The sequence below is a fragment of the Chelonia mydas genome, chromosome 4 (genome assembly GCF_015237465.2).
Source record: "Chelonia mydas isolate rCheMyd1 chromosome 4, rCheMyd1.pri.v2, whole genome shotgun sequence".
Classification (NCBI taxonomy): domain Eukaryota; kingdom Metazoa; phylum Chordata; order Testudines; family Cheloniidae; genus Chelonia; species Chelonia mydas.
Window position 1 is genome coordinate 96,672,812 of NC_057852.1, and position 21,676 is coordinate 96,694,487.

The window sequence follows — 21,676 nt, forward strand, 5'->3', positions numbered from 1 at the left end:
GTGGACTGCGAGGAGGAGAAGGCGGCTATCCTGCTGCTGAATGGCTCTAGCGGCAGTGCAAGGAGCCCTCTGCAGCCCCTCTGTCAGTGGAGTGAGTGAGCACGCACAGCTGTATCAGTGCAGCTGTAGAGGGCCAGTGACACCCGATCCCTGCAGGTGCAAGGTGCCAGGAAGGCTCTGGTCCAGGAGTGATGAGCAGAGCAGAGACCCCTGGCCAGGACTGCAAGGAGGAGGACCTGAGCTCCCAGCTGTGGGGGAAGCCCATCCCGCTGCTGAATGATTCCTGTCCTCTCAATTAGCTGAACTCCTGATTTCTTGAATAAAATCTGTATCCCCCATGCTATTCAGATAATTGGGAATATACTGTACATAGAATACTACATTCAAGATTCTTCACAGCTGCTCTTATAGCATCATAGCTAAAGCTGAGCTGGTCAATTCATTCTAAACATCTGCTTTCAGACACTTACAACCTTCTGTGGAATCTGCCATTTGAACTGGAACTTACCATGTTTGCTTTTAGTTTTGGGGCGAATTTCTCTGAGAAGTTTAAAGAGAATTCATTTGGCCATAACTGAGCTATCCAAATGTGAAAGAAACACATAGACAGATACAGTCTTTTTTGTGTGAATTAATTCGTAGGTTACAAGATGTGCTCAGTCTCTGCACAGACACATAGGATTCATTTGAAAACTACAATAAGGAATTCTAGTGATTAAAATGAGAGTTAGTCCCCCTTGACTTGTTTGTACTTTAGCATTTTAGAGAGTTCCACGGTGGGAATCCCACTCATTTATTTTTGGCTGAAAGAAATTAAACAATCTATTATTTTTGCCACCCTTTACAGATTTTCCTTGTGCCTTTTTTCTTTCCCTTCCATGCTTTCTGCTGCAGTGGTATTGTCTTGTTAAAGTATTATGTGAAATTTCATGTTGTATAATGGTAGAAGAATTAACAGATTCAGTTTCAAGGACTTACGTACCAGCAGATCAAAAATTTTGCATCCAGCTACCTTAAGTATGTTTAAATTTTGCTCTATCCCAGAGGCACCTTTTTCCTTGTTTTTTTTTTCCTAAGTGTTATTTAAAATGAAAAATAATCTAAATTTTGGGTCTGAGAGACCACTTGAGTGCACCTTTCAAATGAAATTAAAATTTGGGTAATTCACAGAAAATTCAGAATCGTAATCATTTTTACCTTTCACGTTTTTAATTAAAAACATATGGATTATTTTTCAGATGAAATGTGCATTATTTTTCTTCTCTGATTAAATCCTGAGAAACTAGATTTTTTTTTTCTTTCAAATTTTGAAATTCTGGGTCACTGAACTGTTACCATGGTCATTGTCTATAGTTGGAAGTCTTTTTGATATTAGAAACATTAGGAGCTAATTTAAATCTCTGGGTTGTTAAAAGGGTTTTGGTAAGCACAATGAGGTCCCTATTATGTGTGTAAAGCCAGTGGGCAACAATCAATAAATTATAGCACTGTGTAGACGGGGAAGAGGAATGGACGGAATCATTGATGATTGGAGAGAGGGGTCACTCCTAGATCCCACTGAGATGCTCCTAGAATCTCCTCCCCATAACAATGGGGCTGATTCAAACCCTTCCATTTTAAAATTTCAGGCTGCAGCTCAGGGAACATATTTTCCATTCATAATCAAATACAGATTTTCTTCTCAACCTCAGTGACCACAATGTAGCACATCAAGGGCCAAGAAACTCCCAGGCCACAGGTGGGATGCTACTGTCTATTGATATTGAAGGATATAACACTGTGTCTGATGATCCTGGAAATGAAACATTTTTCAATGACGTCATCATCAAAATACAACCACAAGGATAATTTAAATCCCTGTATCGAGCTTTGTAACAGCTCTTCAACATCTGCTTCATTCAAGAGCAATCTGTTTATCTTCAATATGGAAAATAGGGCAGAGATCAATTTCTGATTATGCTCTAAAAGCAACTGAGACGAAGACTGGAATTTAATAAGAAGTTGCAACCTTCTTTTTATGCTGACAGTTTTGCCCTCTGCATAACACACAAAGAACAATTTAAAGAATGAAGCCTGGATATGTTCCTCCAGGCAGATTTAAACTTCTAGGTCCACAAGTAAATGCTGTGAGTGAAGAAACAGAAGAAAAATGACCTAATAATGGCTACAAGTTTGTATGGGATGGGGGGGATACATTTGTGCTTAATGCTATTAATTCTACGTGAGAAAAGGAAACGGCAAACTATTCTGTTCCAGTTGCTGATTATCCCATCCAACAAGTCAGGAAAGTATGACAAGAAGGTCTTTGCCACTTTCTCAGATAGTAAAAATGAAATGAAGAGAAGGTGCAAACTCCTCAGGTGCATTCATCCTAAATTTCTGTTGTATGGATGTTAAGCACACTACTCAAACCTCATTGAGAAAGTAGTAAGACGGAGCATAGTCCTAAAGCACATTGCAGATGTTCACCTCTCCTTCCACAGCTACCTTTAACATCACAGTTGGTTATTTGAAAAAGGATGATTTATTTCCCCCTGCTTCACACTGACACTTGGTGAAACTATCAGGAAGATTGTTTCTACATTTTGCGTTCAACTACCTCAGTGCCACATATAGAGGAACTATAATTTCTCGACTCCTACTTGATATTATTTTGTTTATACATTTCATTAGTATTTTAGGATTTCATTCGTGCTTTTGGCCACAGCATTGCACTAGGAGCTCATGTTCATTTGATTACCACCATGAGCCCCAAGTCTTCGTCAGAGTCACTGCTTCCAGGGATAGTGTCCCTCATCCTATAAGTATGGCCTACGTTTGGCCATATATCTAATGAGTACAACAGAGTATTACCACAGATAATGCTGAAGAAAAAGAGAGACACCAATTTAGAGGGAAAGTGACAACAAATGGCATCTAAATAGTAAACATCTATCTTAATATGCATACATGCAAATATCTGATTTGTACACGTGCATTGAGTTAGGCATCCGCAAACCTAACCTAAAACCTGGCCTAAAATGCATATGCAAGACCCTCTGTAAATCCTAAATTCATTTTCATTTCTCTTCTTTCTTACTCAGCCCTTGCTGTGTGAAACATGTTTTCCTCTTTGCCTCTGTAAGTGCCCCTTGTTTTCCAATAGGATAGAACCTGAAATCATGCTGAGCCCTACATTCATTCTGTCCCTGAAGTTGTACATTGTACATGAACCTCACTCAAATGGGAGATCAGCCTCCCTTCCTTGAACGAGTTCTACCCTTTTGGGGGTGAGAATGAGAGGGGATCTATTCTTTGGGCAAGGGAGTGGGATCAGGAGTATCTTAGCAATGGGAACAGGATGAGCAAATGTAATCAACAGTTGATTGTCCTTTAGGCCCCACATCTCTAGCAACCTTGTAGTCAAAGACAACAGATGAGACCTCTCATCCTAGTGACATCATTCATTATCCCCATAGAGGCAATGTACATATGTCTAATCTAGGTTCTAAATGCAGTCAACTCACCGGTAACTGGTTTGGGCAGCAGTTCTCAAACTATGGGTCAGGACCCCAAAGTGGGTCACGACTCCATTTTAATGGGGTCGCCAGGGCTGGCTTAGACTTGCTGGTGCTGAGGGCTGAAGCCCGAGCCCTGTCGCCCAGAGCCAAAGCTGAAGCTCAAGGGCTTCAGCCCTTACAGGCCCCCTGCCTGGAGGGCTTCAGCTTTGCCCCCCCATTCCCCTGAGCACTGGGGGCTCAGGCTTCAGTTCCCCGACCTGGGGCTGTGTAGTAATTTTTGTTGGCAGAAGCAGGTCGTGGTACAATGAAGTTTGAGAACCCCTGGTCTTGGGCAATATCTGGTGTTTTTCTCACACAACCGTCATTTGGCTCAGAGGAATGGAGCTTTCCTGTATAGAAGGGTGTACTTATCTGCAAATTCCCACTCCATATCTTTTCTCTTCTGGTTATGGAAAGAGCCTAGGAAGCAAACAATCCTGGCATAGTAGAGAAAGACCGTGGCCACACTTCCTCAGGGCATCCCCAGTGACCCAAGTGTCAGGGTAGCGAACAAAATCTGAGTAGAACAGTTGTGAAGACACGCCTCAATGGACATTTGCCCCATGCATGTGAGCTTCATTAAGTACTGGTGGGAGATTGCCTGGGCTGCAGGATCCTGTAATAGTAGGGAAATAACTTGAGGGAGGTGACTGAAGAGAAGATTGGGCTGTCAGTTTTGCAAGTTTTTAACATTTGGCAGGCCAATGTAAACGCTTGGCTCCCCCATCGTCTCAACCTCAACTTGCTAACGCTTGTTAAAACTACAGACTTCCTTGTTTTCACTAGGATTTTACCCCATGTTCGTTACAACATTAGCTAACATGAGTTAAGAGCGCATCCTTTTCCTATTGAAGACCCACTATTGGAGGTAGCTCCAGTAGCCAGCAGTCACCAGCTCCAGCATCAGTGGAGGTTTGGAAGAGGCACTGGAATACAACAGCTATTACTGCTGTTCTGAGCAGCATGGGATTCGATAGCAGTGCTACAAAGTGCCAGCAGCTCTAGGGTGGCTTTGACCCTCAGCAGTGGCAGCTATCTAGGTGGATCCTGGAAAATCTAGTGCGGGATGAAGGGCAAAAGGCAACAACCAATGAAGGAGTGAACTAGCTACATTTTGTCTGCTTCTGCCTGGCCTCTTTCCCTTCCCTTCTCCCCAGCCCCTCTCCCCCCCCACCTGTTGAGAGCTATTGGGCTGCAGTTGGGAAATAAAAAACAGCTTGGGTTAAATCACGTTAGTTTAGTATTTGTTAAAACAGCTTTGAAGCTAAAATCTATGCTGATTTACACCAATTGGCTTCTGTGGAGTTTCACAGGGGCAAGTTGGGGCAGAATTCAGCCATGGATGTCTCAGAGGGTGTAATTTTCAACTGAGCCCAGGTGACTTTGATTTTCAGTGCTACTTGTGCTCCTAAATCATGAGAGCTCTTGAAAATCCCACAGATGGAGAAAACTTAATTTGGCTTCAGTTTAAAAAGACATTTTTAACCCAGATGGTGAAAATGAAAGCAGACTTACAAACTCTTTCAGTTTGGGCAATCAAGGATTTAACAGTAACACTGTGTAAGGCATGTTTTTAAAACACATGATTAGTTTGTTGTTGTTTGTTTAAATAGCAGCTCCTTTTGGAAACACAAAGGTTTGCATAACTTTTTCATGTGTGCTTACTGCATACTGCTTCCCATATTTGTATGTGATATTTTAAGCTCGATTACCTCTTGATGTTGATATGCCTGTGCTGCCTCTCTAAATTCAGCTAATGCCTCTTGGCTTCATTGTATGTTTCCAAAAATACAAACTTCAGCACCACAGGATTCAACCAGAATAACTGCTGAAAGGAAATAGTTGCAGTACGCCTAGGTAAGCTAAGCAGGAAAGGAATATTGAATGTTAAATGTACAGTACTGCTGTCAACAGTTCTGTCTCATTGTATGCTGGACTTTTGTCTGTGTGAATGCTTTCTAACTTGCTCTTTCTGTTCTGTTTCTTCATGCTTTCCTGGATTCAGAGAGAGGTAAATGATTTTCATTTCTCCATCATTCTCCATGTTTATCTGCCTAGCACTCACCAAACAGTGCCAGTATCAGTCATCATTGTCTTACAAAAGCTAACCTGTAGTGAAGTAAACTAATCCTGTACCTGATCACATTTTTAATCCAGTAATGACAGTATTGCCAACCCCATGCATTCAAAAATCGTGACTCAGCCCTCCCCCCCAATCATGTGACTAGTTACAAATCATGAGATTTGGCGGGGGTCCGGGGGAGAATCATGGTTCTTTTTACATGCCTTCTGGTGTTTGAGAATTTAGGGTTCATATTTTCCAGCTCTTCTCTTCTAGGCCATGAGGACTAGAAACTTTTCTTATTAAATAAAAGCTCAGATTCGCACATAATTACATGACTCCAGGAGCGAGGAGTTTAAGAAAAACAAAAATATCATGAGAGTTGGCAACACTGAAATTATTCTCTTCATCCAGTGTTTGGGATGACAGGTTGTCCTTCAAGTTATAGAAACTGTCATGTATGCATTTTTTATCTGCATGTTGTGCAAAGTTATTGTTTAGGATTCTCTATAACACTTCCTGTTGTATTGGAACATGTACAGTACTATTCTACTATATTGTTATCATTTGCTTTGCAGCTCAAGGGCTATAGTCAGGCAGCAATTTCTTACTGGTAGAATTGTACTCCACAAATCAGAATTAGGTTTCGGCCTCAGTCCAGTTATGTTTGTTCTTCTAGATAGTAAAGCCCTGGCACTGGAACAGGATGGAAGGGAGATAGTTTAGAGATGTGGACATTTCCTTGGGTTTGCTTCAAGGAATATAATGAGACTACTTTACAAGCTTGACTGGTTTTTAATCAGTTCTTTAGAAAGCACTGGCCTAGGGAAATGTTTGAACTTTCTTGGTGATTATGGCTTTGCAAGCTAATGTACATTTCATGCATGTAAGAAGTGATGATCATTCTAGGCTAACATTAACAAAAGTGTGCTGTGATCTGCTTCTCTGGTTCTGAAAATACTGTGATTAGTTTTTCTGTCTGAATAATCAAGAAAAAAGGGAAACTATCACTCCCAACAGCTTAATAAGGCAAATCTCAATGAAGATACTGTTCTAGTATTTGCTGCCATCTTAAATTAAATGTGCTCTTGAGCTTTGGGCATCTCAATTTGATTTCTTTATCAGTTATTTAAATATTCCTTACAAAGGCTTGCATCTTTCACTTGTATCTGCGAAGGTAGTATTCTAGTATCGGGATAGGCGTGTTAGTCTGTATCCACAAAAACAACAAGGAATCCGGTGGCACCTTAAAGACTAACAGATTTATTTGGGCATAAGCTTTCGTGGGTAAAAAACCCACTTCTTCAGATGCTTGGAGTGAAAATTACAGATGCAGACATTATAATACTGACACATGCAGTATAATAATGCCTGCATCTGTAATTTTCACTCCGTGCATCTGAAGAAGTGGGTTACTTAACTATGAAAGCTTATGCCCAAATAAATCTTAGTCTTTAAGGTGCTACCAGACTCCTTGTTGTTTTTGAAGGTAGGATTGTTGTCTAAAATATCTAAATATTAATTTACTATAGTAAATGTTTATCCAAGTTACATGATTGGCATCAAAGAGGCTGTTCAAAGATTTAAAGACTAATCTGGAGAATAAAGCCCCTGTGATGCTGCACAGTGTGAGTAGCAGCAGTACAGTCTTTCCCATGCTGTCTCATCCATCTACCTTAGCCTTGGAGAGAGCACCTCTAGAGCTGAGTAAGTAGTTGAATCCCCATATACCTTTCATAAACTTTCTGAAGTAAGATGGGACTTCTTCTCTAAAAGAACTGCAATGTGAAGGTTCATGCTAATAAAATGTTAAGTGTCAGAACCTCAGCTGGTGTAAATTGGTGTAACTCCACTGAGTTGAATGGGGCTCTGCCAGTTTCCATTAGATGAGGATCTGACCCTAAACCTCTATCTCTAGCCACAAAAAAAAAACAGTGAAAATCCAAATTTGAAATGGAAGCCCTGTGCTGACACTCTCTTCCTGACTCGTCATACAGTTCCTGCCCCCCTAACTAGAGCCAGTCGGGAATTCTTGAATGGTTTTCATCAGAAAATGCCAGTTTGTCTAAAACAAAACTTTTGCGGGAAAGGGTGCATTTTTGGCAAAACTTCTTATCGGGAAGGTTTCTCAGATCCAGGATGGTGTTTCTGGTGAGAGACAGAGAGAGAGACCCACCACAGAATGTGGGGAAAGGGTAAGTGATTCATTATGCTTAATAGCCATCCCTCTGCCTAATCAGGATGTAGTGCTAAGTCTGAAGAGAATCCTGTCTAGTTCTCTGTTGGAAGGGTGGTGTCTATGACATGGAGACACAGAGTTATATGGAAAATAGGTGGGGGCACTTAGAGCTTTGAGAGGAGGATAGCACATACAGGAAACTGGGAATGAAAACCCTGGAAGCATAGAAATATTTTCAGATTGGAGCATGGCTTGGAGCCTAAGGTCCTAAAGAGCTGAATGTCACAGAGGTGTCAGGTATGGGGGGGCAGAAGGAGGGGTTAAAAATTAAATAATTTGAAAAGGTGGGAATGATCTCTGAGATGTCAACAAATAACAGAAAGGCTGGGGCTTTCTTTCCCTGTAAGAACCTCACATATAAGGTTGTCAGGTTACAATTGTTAGGATTCACATTCCCACTCAAGGTGGCCAAACAAACAATGCCCAAGGAGACTACTCGAGAGTTAGTAAGTGACCTAAAAAAAGCAATTGGAGAGAAATTCAGAGGCTTCCAATACAGGATAATTAGCAATACAAGCTATATGCATGAATATATTAAAAAGGCAAGTGGATTGCCTTCAATGCTAGATCACGCAAGGAGAATTCAATAACTGCATAAAAGTAACTGATGTTCTTCTAAAAAGAAACAAATTTTTAAGTTCTCCTCTGAAAGAGAACTGAAATAAGAATTCTGGGGCTGCTAGTGGGAGAGGGGACCTATCTATTTCTGTTAGGGGGAAATCCTCTGTCAGAAATCCTGCATCCTCTCACCTAGGGTTGCCAACTTTCTACTCTCACAAAACCGAATACCCTTGCCCCGCCCCTCCTCAGAGGCCCTGCCCCTGCTCACTCCCACCCTCACTCATTTTCACCAGCCATCTGAGGGTGCGGGCTCTGGGGTGGGCCCAGAAATGAGGGGTTCAGTGTATGGGAGGGGGTTCTGGGCTGGAGTTAGGGTGCGGGGGGGGGTTAAGGCTCTGGCTGGGAGTGTGGGCTTTGGGGTGGGGCCAGGGATGAGGGATTTGGGGTGCAGGCGGGGGCTCCGTGCTGGGACTGAGGGGTTCGGAGGGTGGGAGGGGGATCAGGGCTGGGGCAGGGGGTTGGGGCGCGGCTCAGGAGTTCAGGCTCCAGGCAGCGTTTATCTCAAGCGGCTCCCAGAAGCAGAGGCATGTCCCTGCTCCGGCTTCTATGCGGAGGCGCAGCCAGACGGCTCTGCACATTGCCCCATCTGCAGGCGCCACGCCCGCAGCTCCCATTGACTGTTTCCTGGCCAATGGGAGCTGCCAGGGCAGCGCTTGGGACGGGGCCAGTGTGTGGAGCCCCCTGCCTGCCCCTGTGCGTAGGAGCTGACGGAGGGGGCCATGCCGCTGCTTCTGGGAGCCATGTGTCTAGGAGGCTAGGCTGCCAGCCCCACTGCTCGCCACTGCCAACTGGACAGTCAATGGACGCTGACCGGAGCTGCCAGAATCCCTTTTCAATCAGGTGTTCCGGTCGAAAACCGAACACCTGGTCACCCTACTCTCAGCTTGCTTGATCATGTTAAGGTGGATAAGCATTCTGTACTGGATTACAATTAGAAAACTGTAGGAAGGTGCAGGTGCACAACAGAATGTGGTTGTTGGCCTGATGGATCTAAGATACACAAATCAAAATTCATTGTGAAAAATTAAAGACACTACTGTACTAAAAAGGATTACACATACTCTAATGCACAAAGTGAAAAAATTGTGTATTTTGGCACAGAAAAATGTCAAATCTCTGACTGATTTATTTTTTTACAATCATGCAAATTTTAGAATCCAGCTCAGATGGAAAGGATTATAGGACGTGTTTTGGAGTTGGGTGGTTTGGTGGTGGTGTGTTTTGGGTTTTTTTGCTTGGTTTGGTTTGTTTTTTTTCCAGGAGAGGGAGGTTGTCTTACCCTATAGCAGCCTCAGCTAATGGATAACATGAAGATGAAAAATCCCTTAGCAAACCATGCAAGGACTCTGATTTTGATGCTGATATGGATATTATTTCATTGTTGGAGAGTGTTTGTTTTGGCTTTTTGCTTTAAAATTGTTGTTATACAGAGTTCTCCACATCCTTGCAAGCGCCTCGGCATTGGCCTAATACAAAGCCCATTGAAGTGAATAAAAACACTTCCACTGACTTCAGTAGGTCTTGGATCAGGCCCTGTGTCCCGAAAGGGACTACATGTGGTTATAGTTTTCAATTCTGTAAAGACAGTAAGTAGTTTACCTCTTAATAGCATCTTAATCCTGATTTGAAATCCCTACCTCTGTAAAGGGACAGTGCTGGCAAAATACTGTTTAAAATGTTAATCCAGAACTTCAGACCTTTTTCATATTCTGAACCATATTTTACCAAAGAGTTTTGCTTGTGGATCACCTCCCCTTCCATTTGAATATCCATGTGACAACTACAGCAATTGCTGACATGGAAAAGTTATACCAGAGGCATGGTTTTTTCAGTGTTTTATTTTTCTCTTTTTCTCTTATCTCATTGCCCTTCCCGTCTGTTCTGTTCCTCTCTCCTTTTGCTCACCTACATATGCTTCCCAGCCACTTGGTCCTCTGTTCCCCCAGACTTTCTTTCTGTAATGATGGATGTCAATTCTAACTCCATTAGTAGTTTCAGTCCCTGTGGTTGCTCTTGACTCCTCGCTTCTCCCCTTTCTCTTACATCTATGTGACCAGTGCTGCAGCCCTCACATTCTCTATACGAGGTGCTGGCTGGTGATCACGTGGTGCTGGCTCTCCTTGTTTCCAGCAGTTTTTAGTAGTTTCCAGGTAGATCCTGGCAGTGAAGAACCTGGAGGTTTGTAGAAGCTGGTAAGGAGAAGGAGAGCAAGCCCCATATTACTAGCCAACTCCCTGCAGTCCACAAGCATGGACCAGCACTGGTACATGGACCACACTTGAGGAAAGTTAGACATTGGCCATCATTTTTCTTGATTAATTCAAATCGTTTTCTTACTCAGCCCAGAAGAGGTACTTTCCTGTGTCAAGGATTATTTGTAAAATATAAATCTATAAATACAGTGGAAATCAAAATTACACTGATGCAAGAAAATATTTCTATTTGTTTTTAATCAGTGTGTTTTATCAGTGTTTTGATAAGATTCGACCTTTGCTTATTTCAGACTTAAATGTTAGTTTATTTTTACCAAAGAAATTAGCTAATACATATCTACATTGTTCAAAAGGTAAAACTTTAGATTAGAAAGGTAGTATAATATGTGCCATGCTTTCATGGTGAGATTAACTGGGATGTCTCCCAGGGCTTTAGTCTAATATCGACTGCTATTCAAACAGGGTAGCGTTAGCATAAATTCCATTTAGCGTAATCACATTCACCTAATGCTTAGTGGTTAAGTGATGCTTAACTGCGTGTTAAATAGGCAAGCTCCAGTCAATTAATAGAGAACTTTACTGAAATAAAGATGAAGTATTCCTTTTTATTGACCCATTTTTATTGAGTACCATTTTTTTAAAAAAGAAAAAAGTTCTCTTCCCTTAATAATAAGCAACAGGGCATCCTAATCAAGAGGATTCTACTGTATTTTCAACTCTACAGCAGAGCCAAGCTACAATCTTACGCGCACAGAAAAATTCTCATCCATTTTTCTGGTCAGTCTGTTTTATGGCTTCTGTTTGAAATAACGATTCAATCCCAGTTCATATGTACTGTAAATTCCCATTAGATGGAGCATAGGATACATGCACAAATTATGGAAGTTTTCATTGCAGGCTAAGGGAAGTATTCATTTTTATAGGAAACCGCAGAATAACTGGCATCATCCTGGAAACCATTCTGTTGGGATCCAGTTACGTTTTTGAATACTGTGTTCTCCTGCTGAGATGCTTCTCCATTGTAGGCCCAAACCCAAAAAAGTAAAGGGCTTATGAAAGTTGTTGTAACCTCCAAGATTTTTCTACACTGAAATAGGGAACTGTTCCTGTCCCACTGACATTAATGGCAAAATTCCTTTTGATTTCAGTAGGAGCAGGAGCAGGAACTCTAGGCTGCAAACACTTCTGCACATGCTTAGCTTTCTGCATGTGAGTATCCTAGTGGGATAGACTTTGATGGGGTTAGGTATGATCAGTGTCAAGCTGACAGCCCCTTGGGTACTCCAATCTATCTTGTCACCTAGGCAAGCTTGGCTTTGTGACAGATGGTCCCTTATACCAAAAATCACAATAATATTCAGGTAACTCCCTGTCCCAAAGGGACCAGTCACTTACCCCAGGTCAGTTGTACCTTAGATCTCACACGAAAGAAAATGCTTATAACCAATCCTATAATAAACGATCTAAAGATTTATTAACTAGGAAAAGAAGATAAGAATTATTTACAAGGTTAAAGCAGGTAAACATTGCATACACCCAAATGAGTTAGTCTTAAGTTTCAAAAAGTAATGAAAGCTTCTATAATAAGCAAGGGCTATAAGTCCTTTAGAGCTAACCCAGGGCAAGCACTGGGGATCTTTTGCTTATGCTTAGTTCTCTCACAGTCCAAGCAGCATAAAAAATACAATTCCTCCTTGTTAGGGCTTTTTATTCCTTTCCCCCTTCTGCATAAAGTTGCAAATTCAGCTCTTGGGAGGAATTCAGTTGAAAGTCTCCTCTTCATGGGGAATTGGGGAAGGGAGCAATGCACAAAGCCTTTTGTCTTCTGATGGCTCATCTGGTGTTGATGGGCCTTATTGTGTTGGGCAAGAGATAAACACCTCCTGTTGGAAACTAGTATTTCACACTTGTTAATGCATCTGTCCTGTCTGGTGACTTACAGTTAAAGAGCAAACACTTAAATATTACCTTATAACGTGGGATGTAGGTATTATCAGTCAGATTAATGCATGCAACAAATTGCAAGCATTTCATAAAGTCTAGACGCATTTTTATAACTCTGATATCTGTTTTAACAACACTAACACATAGTGGAACCAGACTGATTCCAGCTATGTATTTGTCAGTGTTCAGTTGAAACCTAGGGGCCTTGGCATGAGCTGGCTTGTAGCTTCTGCACTTCCACATTCTGGGAGGTGACAACTCCAGTGACTTGTCCAGAAGTCAATACATCTTGCTCAGAAGGCAGTGTTCTCTTTTCTGCCCAATCATTTGCATGCAAGATTTCAATTGTTATACCTTTTCCATAGATTAATTTACCGTTGGTAATTCTGGAAGGGTATGAACTGGAGCCCTCATATCCTTGATAATTTTTCTACAAAAGAGAGAGGAGGGGTTTTGTTTGTTTCCTTGAAATACAGAATAGTTTGAACCCTAGCTACGTGAGAGTCAAGTTGGATTCTTAGCAACCTGGGTGTCTTCTGGGAGCAGGCCAGTATTGCAGAATTGTGTACTGTGCTGTAGGACTGTGCTCATGGATGTTGCTTAAGACATTTAGTTGACTTGATGAATTATTGAAGTTGACCTATAGTCTGTGCCTTGTCAGATGGGAAGATGATAGTTTGATTGATGATTTGGAAGCCGATGGTGTTTTCAGATTTCTGCGTGATACAATAACTCTGGTTTTGAAGAAAGAGAGGGAAGGGGTTTTATTGATGAGATGTCCTCCCCATCCTGACAGGTATGCAGACATAGCCCTGATCTTGCAAAGGCTTATGCATATACCTATCTTTACAGATGTGAGTAGTCCTGTTGTAAATAATAGGACTATTCAGGTGCTTTAAATTAAGCACATGTGGAAGCATTTGCTGGGTTTGGACCCAATTCCCTGAAACATCATAATGCAGGCTTTTTTTGGCTCCTCACAAGTTGAAATTGATAAAATATTTACTAAATAATTTTTGCTGCTGATTGTCATTAACTGTGTATATTTAGTTCAGCCTTGTGATGAATACATGGTATTACATACAAAAATTTCTGTTAAATTACCATTATTTAGGTTGCAAAGTCAAGCACTGGGAAGTTAGAACATGCCGAATTTACAGTTGCCTGTGCCACCCTAAATCATCTTTCTTGTGCACCCAGCCTGTGCATTGAATGAGGCAGGGGTCCTGTGGGAAAAATAGTATATCATTCTGTAATCAAAATCACAGTACATACGAGGAGCATGGCATGCATGGGCAACCCTAATTCTGGCATTTCCTAACTATTGAGAATGTTGCAAGCAAAATAAGGTTCTGTTAATGTAGTTTTTTGAATATGTCATTGCCTAGGAGTTTTTCAAGGACAAAGGTAAAAACAAATTATGTTATGTGCAACTGTAATAATCCTCCCCTTCATACATCATCCACTGGGCTTGAACTCTGAGCCTTAAACCCTACAGCACAGATTACTACAACCTGAGGTAGAGAGCTAACCACATTAGCTGGCTACAGGAGAGTAGAGTGTTATCCTAGAATATGGGGATGGGATGCTGTTGCCCTGTGCTGGGTCCAGGAGAGGAGGAGGGGAGTCTAGCCTGGCCTCTCTTCCTCCTGCCAGAGAGAAAGAGAGACAGAAATACTGGGATCATGTGCCAGGCTGGGAAGTGGAAAAGAGATTTTGGGGGAAGTTTAGCTTGGCGCTCTCTCACATTGCCCTGCCACCCCTAGCCACAGCTTCTGGCAGCTCCCAGACATTCCCGGTAGAATGTCTGCTGTTGCCTTGGCAGAAACATAGGCCACTCTCTTTAAAATGTTCAGTGATTTTTGGCAGGCTGACAGAATTTTGTGGCGTGGGGGGGAATAGTGATTTTCAACACTTTTCAACTCTGTTAAATCCAAATGGAATGACATGGGACAAAGAAAAGGCACATCTGTAGTGTATGGGGTTTTCCTTGCAGGATATCTTATGTCTGCTGCAAACAATGGTGGTATTAATACTTATGAAAGAAAAGTCACAATACTCCTTTATAGTGGAAAGTGTTAGACAACACTTTTCTGAGGTGTTTCCCACTTAAACCATAACCACCCTCCTTTCTTTGGTCTTTATAGCATTGGTTTTGTCTATCTTATGCTGTTATAATAGTTTAGTCTGTTTTGAACAGTGCAGTGCCCTGCGCATGCCCCTAAAAAAAGGGATGCTTTCTAAATACCTTTTATTATTATTTAATGGGGGGAGGAGGGTTATCTCTTTAAGGTTTTAAATCTTTGCAATTCAGCACGAAAACTCAAGTAATTTCTCAACAGGGCTAGATTAAATATGGCTGCAGAGGCTTTTGTGTAATATGCTCCAAAAAAATTAGCTTGTTAGTTGAGGTCTGATGTGGTTCAGTAAAGCAAAGCACAATAGTTTAGAATGGTGTTGATGTGCCAGGATATTGCCACAGCTGATCAAGCAGAGTGCAAGAATTTCTAGTGCTGTTTTATAATCATGGATTTCACAGCATGCTTTCAAAACCCTGATTGGATTTGCTTTAATGGCTTTGTCTCATCTTAGATATTGCCTTTTTATTTATAAGAAAATAACTGATAACTGACTAACTTCACTCATAGCAGAAGGCACCACCCAGATCTGTTCTGTATTTTAGAATACATGTGCTAGTCCTTGAAGTTAATACTTGGCCCTGATTCTGCAAACTGCTCCACATGGGTGGACCCTGAACCTGTGCAGACCTCTGCTGACTTCCACTGGGCTTTGCTTAGGTGCTGTGACCCGCTCGTGCAAAGCAGTTTGCAGAACCAGGGCCTTATTTATGTATACAACTCAGTGAAAACATAGGGTGCTCTTCCAAGGATAAGCTTGTTAAGAGGCCTCATACATCACTACTTTACAAAACATCAAAGGAATAGTATTGATTAAAGTAAATACTCAGTAAATAGTAAAGCCATGGAATGGTAAAGTAGATGGCTTTCAGTAGTATTTTAAATTCATATAAACACAGATTTTAGCCTTTAAATCAGCACTCCATTAGAGTAGGCCCTAATCCTGCAATGAGCTGCACACAGGGATCCATTCTCTTTGCAGTGTTGGGGGCATAGTCATTACCAATGATCTCGGGGAGGAGGGAAGAGGAAGGTAGACTGAGTGTTTCTAATCAGAAACTCTACAATAGAGTTATGGTTTAAATCTATATCTATTCATTTAAAACAGCTCTGCTAGAATGTTGCCGTTATAACAAGATACAAAATATCTGGAATTGTAGGTAAAAAAACAAAAATGCTTGAAAGGTGGGACATTAGAAGGTTGTAGTTTTAAAAAACACTCCAAAGTTTCAGAAAGTCTAGAAATACATACTTACTGTTCCAGTACCAACCAGAGCTAATAAAGGTGTTTGGGTGACTGGGGGACCCTAAATGCTTACAAACGTGGTGCCTACAAACCCTTCAGGGCTGGACCAGCAAGCCTGATTAATGTGCAGGCCCCCTCACGAGATAAAATTCATGATGGTTTTATGTAACAGTTCATTTTTTCCATAGCTAATAATTTTTCAGAGATAGCATAGTTAAATATACCCCTTTCCCTCAGTTCACCTTGAGGCCTGATGAATGCAACCTATTTGGAGGTTTTAGTCCAGTTTTACTTTTGAGATGCCGGGTCAGAAGGGAGCTTCACTAATTTACATCAGCTAAAGATTTGGCCCACTGTGTGCACTAGCAAAAAAGGATTAGACTTTCCCATATGGGGCTCCTTGTCATCAGCCTCCCTCTGAGGGGAAAGGCATTGAAGAGTGTCTTCATACTGATGGAATGATTGGGGGTCAGCTTGCCATGTCTTGTCTAATTCTAGTCAGCCAGTCTGCTGGGGGTGGAGAAATTTGCAGTTGGCAGGGACTGTTGACTAAGTGGCAAAGGTTAGTGACTGTGTGCTGAGGGGGCAGCACATTATGAGAAAAGAAAAACAAAGGTGGGAGGAAGGCTGCAGAAAAAGGTAGTTGAAGGTTTGCCTGGATTGTGTCTGCTGCCCTTTCAATCCTGCTACTGTATGGTCTGCCTACACTGCAGGGCCAGCTGCGCCTCAGAGTTCCCATCTGTAAGGTGGGTAAACAGAAATGCCTACCTCCCAGGATGGTTGTGAGGCTGAATTAGAACTTCAGCACTCTGACAGCCATGCTATACTGTGTGAGTGCTTAGTATTAGGCAAACAATCTTTTTGTTACAGGGCATTTACTTTAAAGTTATTTAACATTTGAAAAAGTAGTAAGGTCAGAAATTTAGGTCAATTAATGTGAGTGAAGCTCAGCAGGCACACATCTCCCTTATGCAAACATATTTCTAATTACTGTCTGCATATTTTAAGCATTCTCTAATTCTTTGAAATACATCTTTATTCAGGTAGTTTGCTGGTTGCTTGTCTTATTTTCTGTTATTTTAGAAGCTGAATATGAATCTTTGCAGAAAAGCACACTATTTTCCCTCTTCTTTAGCTGTCTTTATTCTTTAAGTATTTAATAAAATGTTCTTTTAAATTTCCCTCTGCATTTACAATTGCAGTTGGGTTTATGGGTTATAAACGCAATGAGTTTTCAGTGTTCTAACGTTGTAATGAGCTCTTTAGAGAGTAAGCATCAGAGACTGGTAATGTGTTCCATGGATATGCAGTGGTGTCAAGTTAGTGCCGATTTGCTGAGGTAGCTGTTTTGGCTGAGCCACTGATTTTGTTCTCTGACAACTCAGACATATGCTTCTTAAATTAAAGCCAAACTTGCTGTTTTTTAAGATGCTGCTATTTCTAATGTGTTAATTCATTTTGTCTGCACAGAGACTTTGCTTATGTAGCAAGAGACAAAGACACAAGAATTTTGAAATGTCACGTGTTTCGATGTGATACGCCTGCGAAAGCCATCGCAACAAGTCTGCACGAAATCTGTTCTAAGGCAAGTGGATTATAACAACTCATTCATTAACCTCGTGAATGGTTCTTAGAACTGGTACTATAATCAGCACTCTAATTTGTGGCCTTATGCCGTTAGTCTGTGGCGCTAACAGTGAGAAATGGTGTAGCTCTAAGAGTTTGTAAAGGAAGGGCCTTGAGTGGCATCAATATACTATGGGAAGATGAACATTTAGATTTGAAGACCACAGTATCTGTTATAGATTTGACCAATGTGTGTATAGCTTAAAGACTTTTTTATCTAATAAAGGGGAAGTATGAGGGTTGTCAGTGGGACAATTGTAATTAAGGTTGCCAGGTATCCAGTTTTCAACCAGGATGCCTAGTCGAAAAGGGACCGTGGTGGCTCCCGCTGACCAGGTGGCTAAAAGTCTGGTCGGCAGCGCAGTGGGACTAAGGCAGGCTCCCTGCCTCCGTGCGGCTCCCAGAAGCGGCCGGCATGTTCCTGTAGCCCCTACGCATAGGGGCGGCCACGGGGACTCCGCGCCCTACCCCCACCCCGAGCGCCCTTCCACAGCTCCCATTGGCCACGATTCCTGGCCAATGGGAGCTGCGGGAGTGGCGCCTGTGGGCTCAGGCAGTGCACAGAACCCCACAGCCCCTCTGCCTAGGAGCTGGACATGCCAGCTGCTTCCGGGAGCTGCCTGAGGTAAGTGCTGCCTGGCCAGAGCCCGCACACCGAACCCCCTCCCACACTTCAACCCCATGCCAGGTCAGAACCCCCTCCCACACCCAAACTCCCTCCCAGAGTTCAGACCCCCTTCTGACCCAGCTGTGAGCCCCCTCAGGCACCCCAAACCCTTCATCCCCAGCCCCAGCTGGAGCCCACACCCTCTCTCATACCCCAATCCTCTGCCCCAGCCCTGAGCCCCTCCTGCACTCCAAACCCCCTCATCCTCGGTCCCTCCCCAGAGTCCACACCTCCTCCCGCACCCCAGCCCAAAAGTGAAAGTGAGTGAGGGTGGGGGAGAGTGAGTGACAGAGGGAGAGAGGATGGAATGAGCAGGGGTGGGGCCTTGGAGAAGGTGCGGGGAAAGGGGTGGGGCCTAAGGGAAGGGGGCGGGGCAAGGCTGTTCAGTTTTGTGCGTTTACAAAGTTGGCAACTCTAGACTTGTAATAAACATTATTGGAAACAAATTGGAATGGTGAATAGTGTCATGGCTAAATAAAACAGACCTTTTTAGAAGTAATGGTATTCTTCTGGCAGCCAATGCGTGAAAAATCTGTTAGTGACACCATCAACTTAAAAAAAATTTTTTTCTGAAATTTTTGTACCTACTTTTGTTTCAAGTAATACATGAGATTCCTGTAACTGAAAGAGATTAGAGATAGACATTTCTTTATCATCAGTTGGTTTACATTGTGAGTTTGACAAATTCTCTGTTCCCCTGAATGGTCAATTAATCAGTGCCCTCTGTTTGTGTTGGTCTTTCCTTCAGTAGTAAAGCCTTTTACAAAATAGGAAAATCTGACTGAAAATCTGTAAAAATTGGCAGGGGAACTGAAGCAGGTGTAGTACCTGAGACTATTTTTAACTCTTATTGAAACTCCACTAGTTTTCAAGTTGATCATGTCCCTTAAAAAAAACTTCTTTGATTTGTTTTTTCTTCCATTTAAAATGTGACTATTTAAAGGGATGCTTCCAAAATAAAACACACATTTAGTTGCCTATCTTACTAACAGTACCTGGGGTTATTAAAACTTTAAGTTTTAAAATCCAGGTTACATTTTGTGTCTGGAAGTATGCTTGTGTTTGCTTTGTACATTTTTCTCAGTTTGGAGAATGAAAATCAATGACGTTTGTTTCATTTTTCTTTATGGTCAATTTAACTGTCTGATTTTTTTTATTTTCATATTTATTTATTTTGAGTTTTGCAGTCTTTGAGTTGCGAACATTGCAAGCATAGTAGACAAATTGGCAGCTTGATTGATTGGTTATGGAACTGGGTGCTGTTATAACTATAGAAGCTAAAATAGAGGTACACTTAATGATTAGCATAGGTAAGGTAGTGTAAACCACATTCTTCTATTTGCCCCACTGCAAAATACAAAAGCATCCAAATGAAGCTGGAAGTTAGCAAATTAAAATCTGCTAAAAGGAATTATTTTTAACACGATGATAAAATTGTCTTCTGGCAGTGAGTTCCATGGGCTTATATAAAAGGCTTAAAAGAGAGTTTAGTAGGATTAAAAAAGAATTAGACATTTCTATATGAAAAATTAGAACATCCACAGTTACGTTATGTGGGGTTAGGATGGAATTTTCCCCCAGGTCAGATTGACAGTGACCTTGGGGATTTTTCGCCTTCCCCTGGGTGCTTCCTCTCGCCTTCCTCATATCATTGTGGCCTGTGATATACAGGAGGTCAGACTAGATGATCTAGAGGTCTGTTCTGGCCTTTAGCTCTATGACTCCATATAACTTTAAATTTAAGGTTAGGGGTGATACACCTTGCCCTGAGCAGTGGCAGAAGTAGGTCATGGAACTGTATGAAACCTGGCAGTTCTGGCTGGGGTGGGTGCTTGAGGAGCTGCTGGGGAGTAGGTAGTTCCTCGGCTCTGGTGGGCAGGGAGCTGTTCAGGTAGCTGGAGGCTTAGTTCTAGGGCAAACCTGGTGCAGCTGGGTACAGCAAGGATGGGCTTAAGAGAGGCTGGAACTGGTAATGGGCCCCTCATATTGGTTGCTGATCCCCCCACTTTCTCCTCCAGCCATCACCTCTCCTTGTTTCTAGCTGCATCAGAGAGAGCAGAGAAAAAGTTGTCTGGCTGCATTCTCTAGCAGCTGAAAGGTGCAACTTCAGGTCAATGCCTGCTGCATTTCTGCAGCTGGTCTGTAGCAATGACGACAGAGTTGCCAGTTGTGTGAGATGCATGACTAACTTTATGAGGGAAGTGTTCATTTTTAATTTTTTTTAATTCTGCTAACTCAGGTCTTGTCTACCCGGGGCAGTTAGTTCACACTGAGTTGATGCACCCTAAGTGTTGTGTAATACATAAACTGTACTAATAGCATACACACAAGACAGCTGTGCCATCTTTCAATTCACATCATTGTGTACACATGGTGGGGGCCTGGTGCATACTAAGCGCGTGACATTCTCAGAGAGTATCCTGTGGTCCCTTGCTTCGCTGGTGGACTGTGCATTCTTGGATTTTTCTCCCTGCAGGTTGTAGGATGCATAGCGGAAACCAGCGGAATTCTGGGATTTCAAAAAATCCCATGATTCCACTCTCTGTCCCATGCTTACTCTCTCTCTGGGTGGGCTAATGCCATTCTCAAATTGCTGTTGGTGAGCACAGCCCTAAGAATGCTCTGTGCTGCTATGCTGGGCACAGAGACTGTGTGAGCTTTATTTGAGCTCTTGGAGATGGGGGCTTTGGTTTTGGACTTTGCCTGCTGCACCCCCAAGCAGATGATGAGCTTGCAGCTGCAGGTCTTCGTGCAGCAGTGGCGGAAGGAGGACAAGATGAGGAAGACAAAGACAACACCTGGCAACTGCTACTACAGGAGGTCTTCCTGGAGCAGCTTCTCACAGTGCAGCCCTTTTTCTCGGCTCAGGAGGCCAGCATCAGTTGGTGGAGAGGATGGTTCTGCAGACCTGGGGTGACCAGGATGGCAAAGGCAACTTTCTTTGACATCTACGCTAAACTAGCCACGGAGCTGCAGCAGGAGAGCACCACCATGCGTTGCCCCGTAGCTGTTGAGAAACGGGTTGCCGTTGCATTTAGAAGTTGGCCATCCCCTAACGTTTTCTGGTCCATAGCCAACCAATTCAGCATAGGGAGATCGACTGTTGGGACCATCGTCAAGCAGGTTGTACTGACAGCACTCATTCCCCTTGGTAACAATGGCTGTGCACACAGGGGGTTCCCAAACTCTATTGGGACAGTTGAGGGGACCGTCTCCCTAATGTTTGCCAGGACTCAGAGTTTATAAACAGCTGCATATTTTCAGGCCTGACATTCAAAGTAAGAGGAACACTAGGCATCTCTGACAGCATTGCCCGGGCCAGTCCTTTCTATTCCTTAGTGATGACCTTTATCAGCTGTACATCGAGGTGTTATCCTGGGG

General features: G+C 42.5%; 1 protein-coding gene and 1 long non-coding RNA gene across 31 annotated transcripts in view; one reads left to right on the forward strand and one right to left on the reverse strand.

The window, feature by feature from the left end:
• The window catches only part of APBB2 (amyloid beta precursor protein binding family B member 2), a 328,434-nt gene that overhangs the window by 290,456 nt on the left and 16,302 nt on the right, over nucleotides 1-21,676 (forward strand). For 16 of the 30 annotated variants that reach the window (XM_037897881.2, XM_037897882.2, XM_037897887.2 and 13 more), the window contains one exon: nucleotides 17,473-17,587. In XM_037897881.2, the coding sequence (XP_037753809.1) occupies nucleotides 17,473-17,587 (115 nt within the window). Of the gene's footprint in view, nucleotides 1-5,544; nucleotides 5,551-17,472; nucleotides 17,588-21,676 lie in introns of all 30 variants that reach the window. The other 14 variants (XM_037897880.2, XM_037897878.2, XM_043544465.1 and 11 more) reach the window with 1 other exon arrangement.
• Nucleotides 11,954-21,093, reverse strand: LOC122465356. The gene is made up of 3 exons (XR_006290133.1): nucleotides 21,083-21,093; nucleotides 20,321-20,325; nucleotides 11,954-12,092 (listed from the first exon to the last, which is right to left on the reverse strand). It is a non-coding gene; the product is annotated as an uncharacterized LOC122465356 (long non-coding RNA).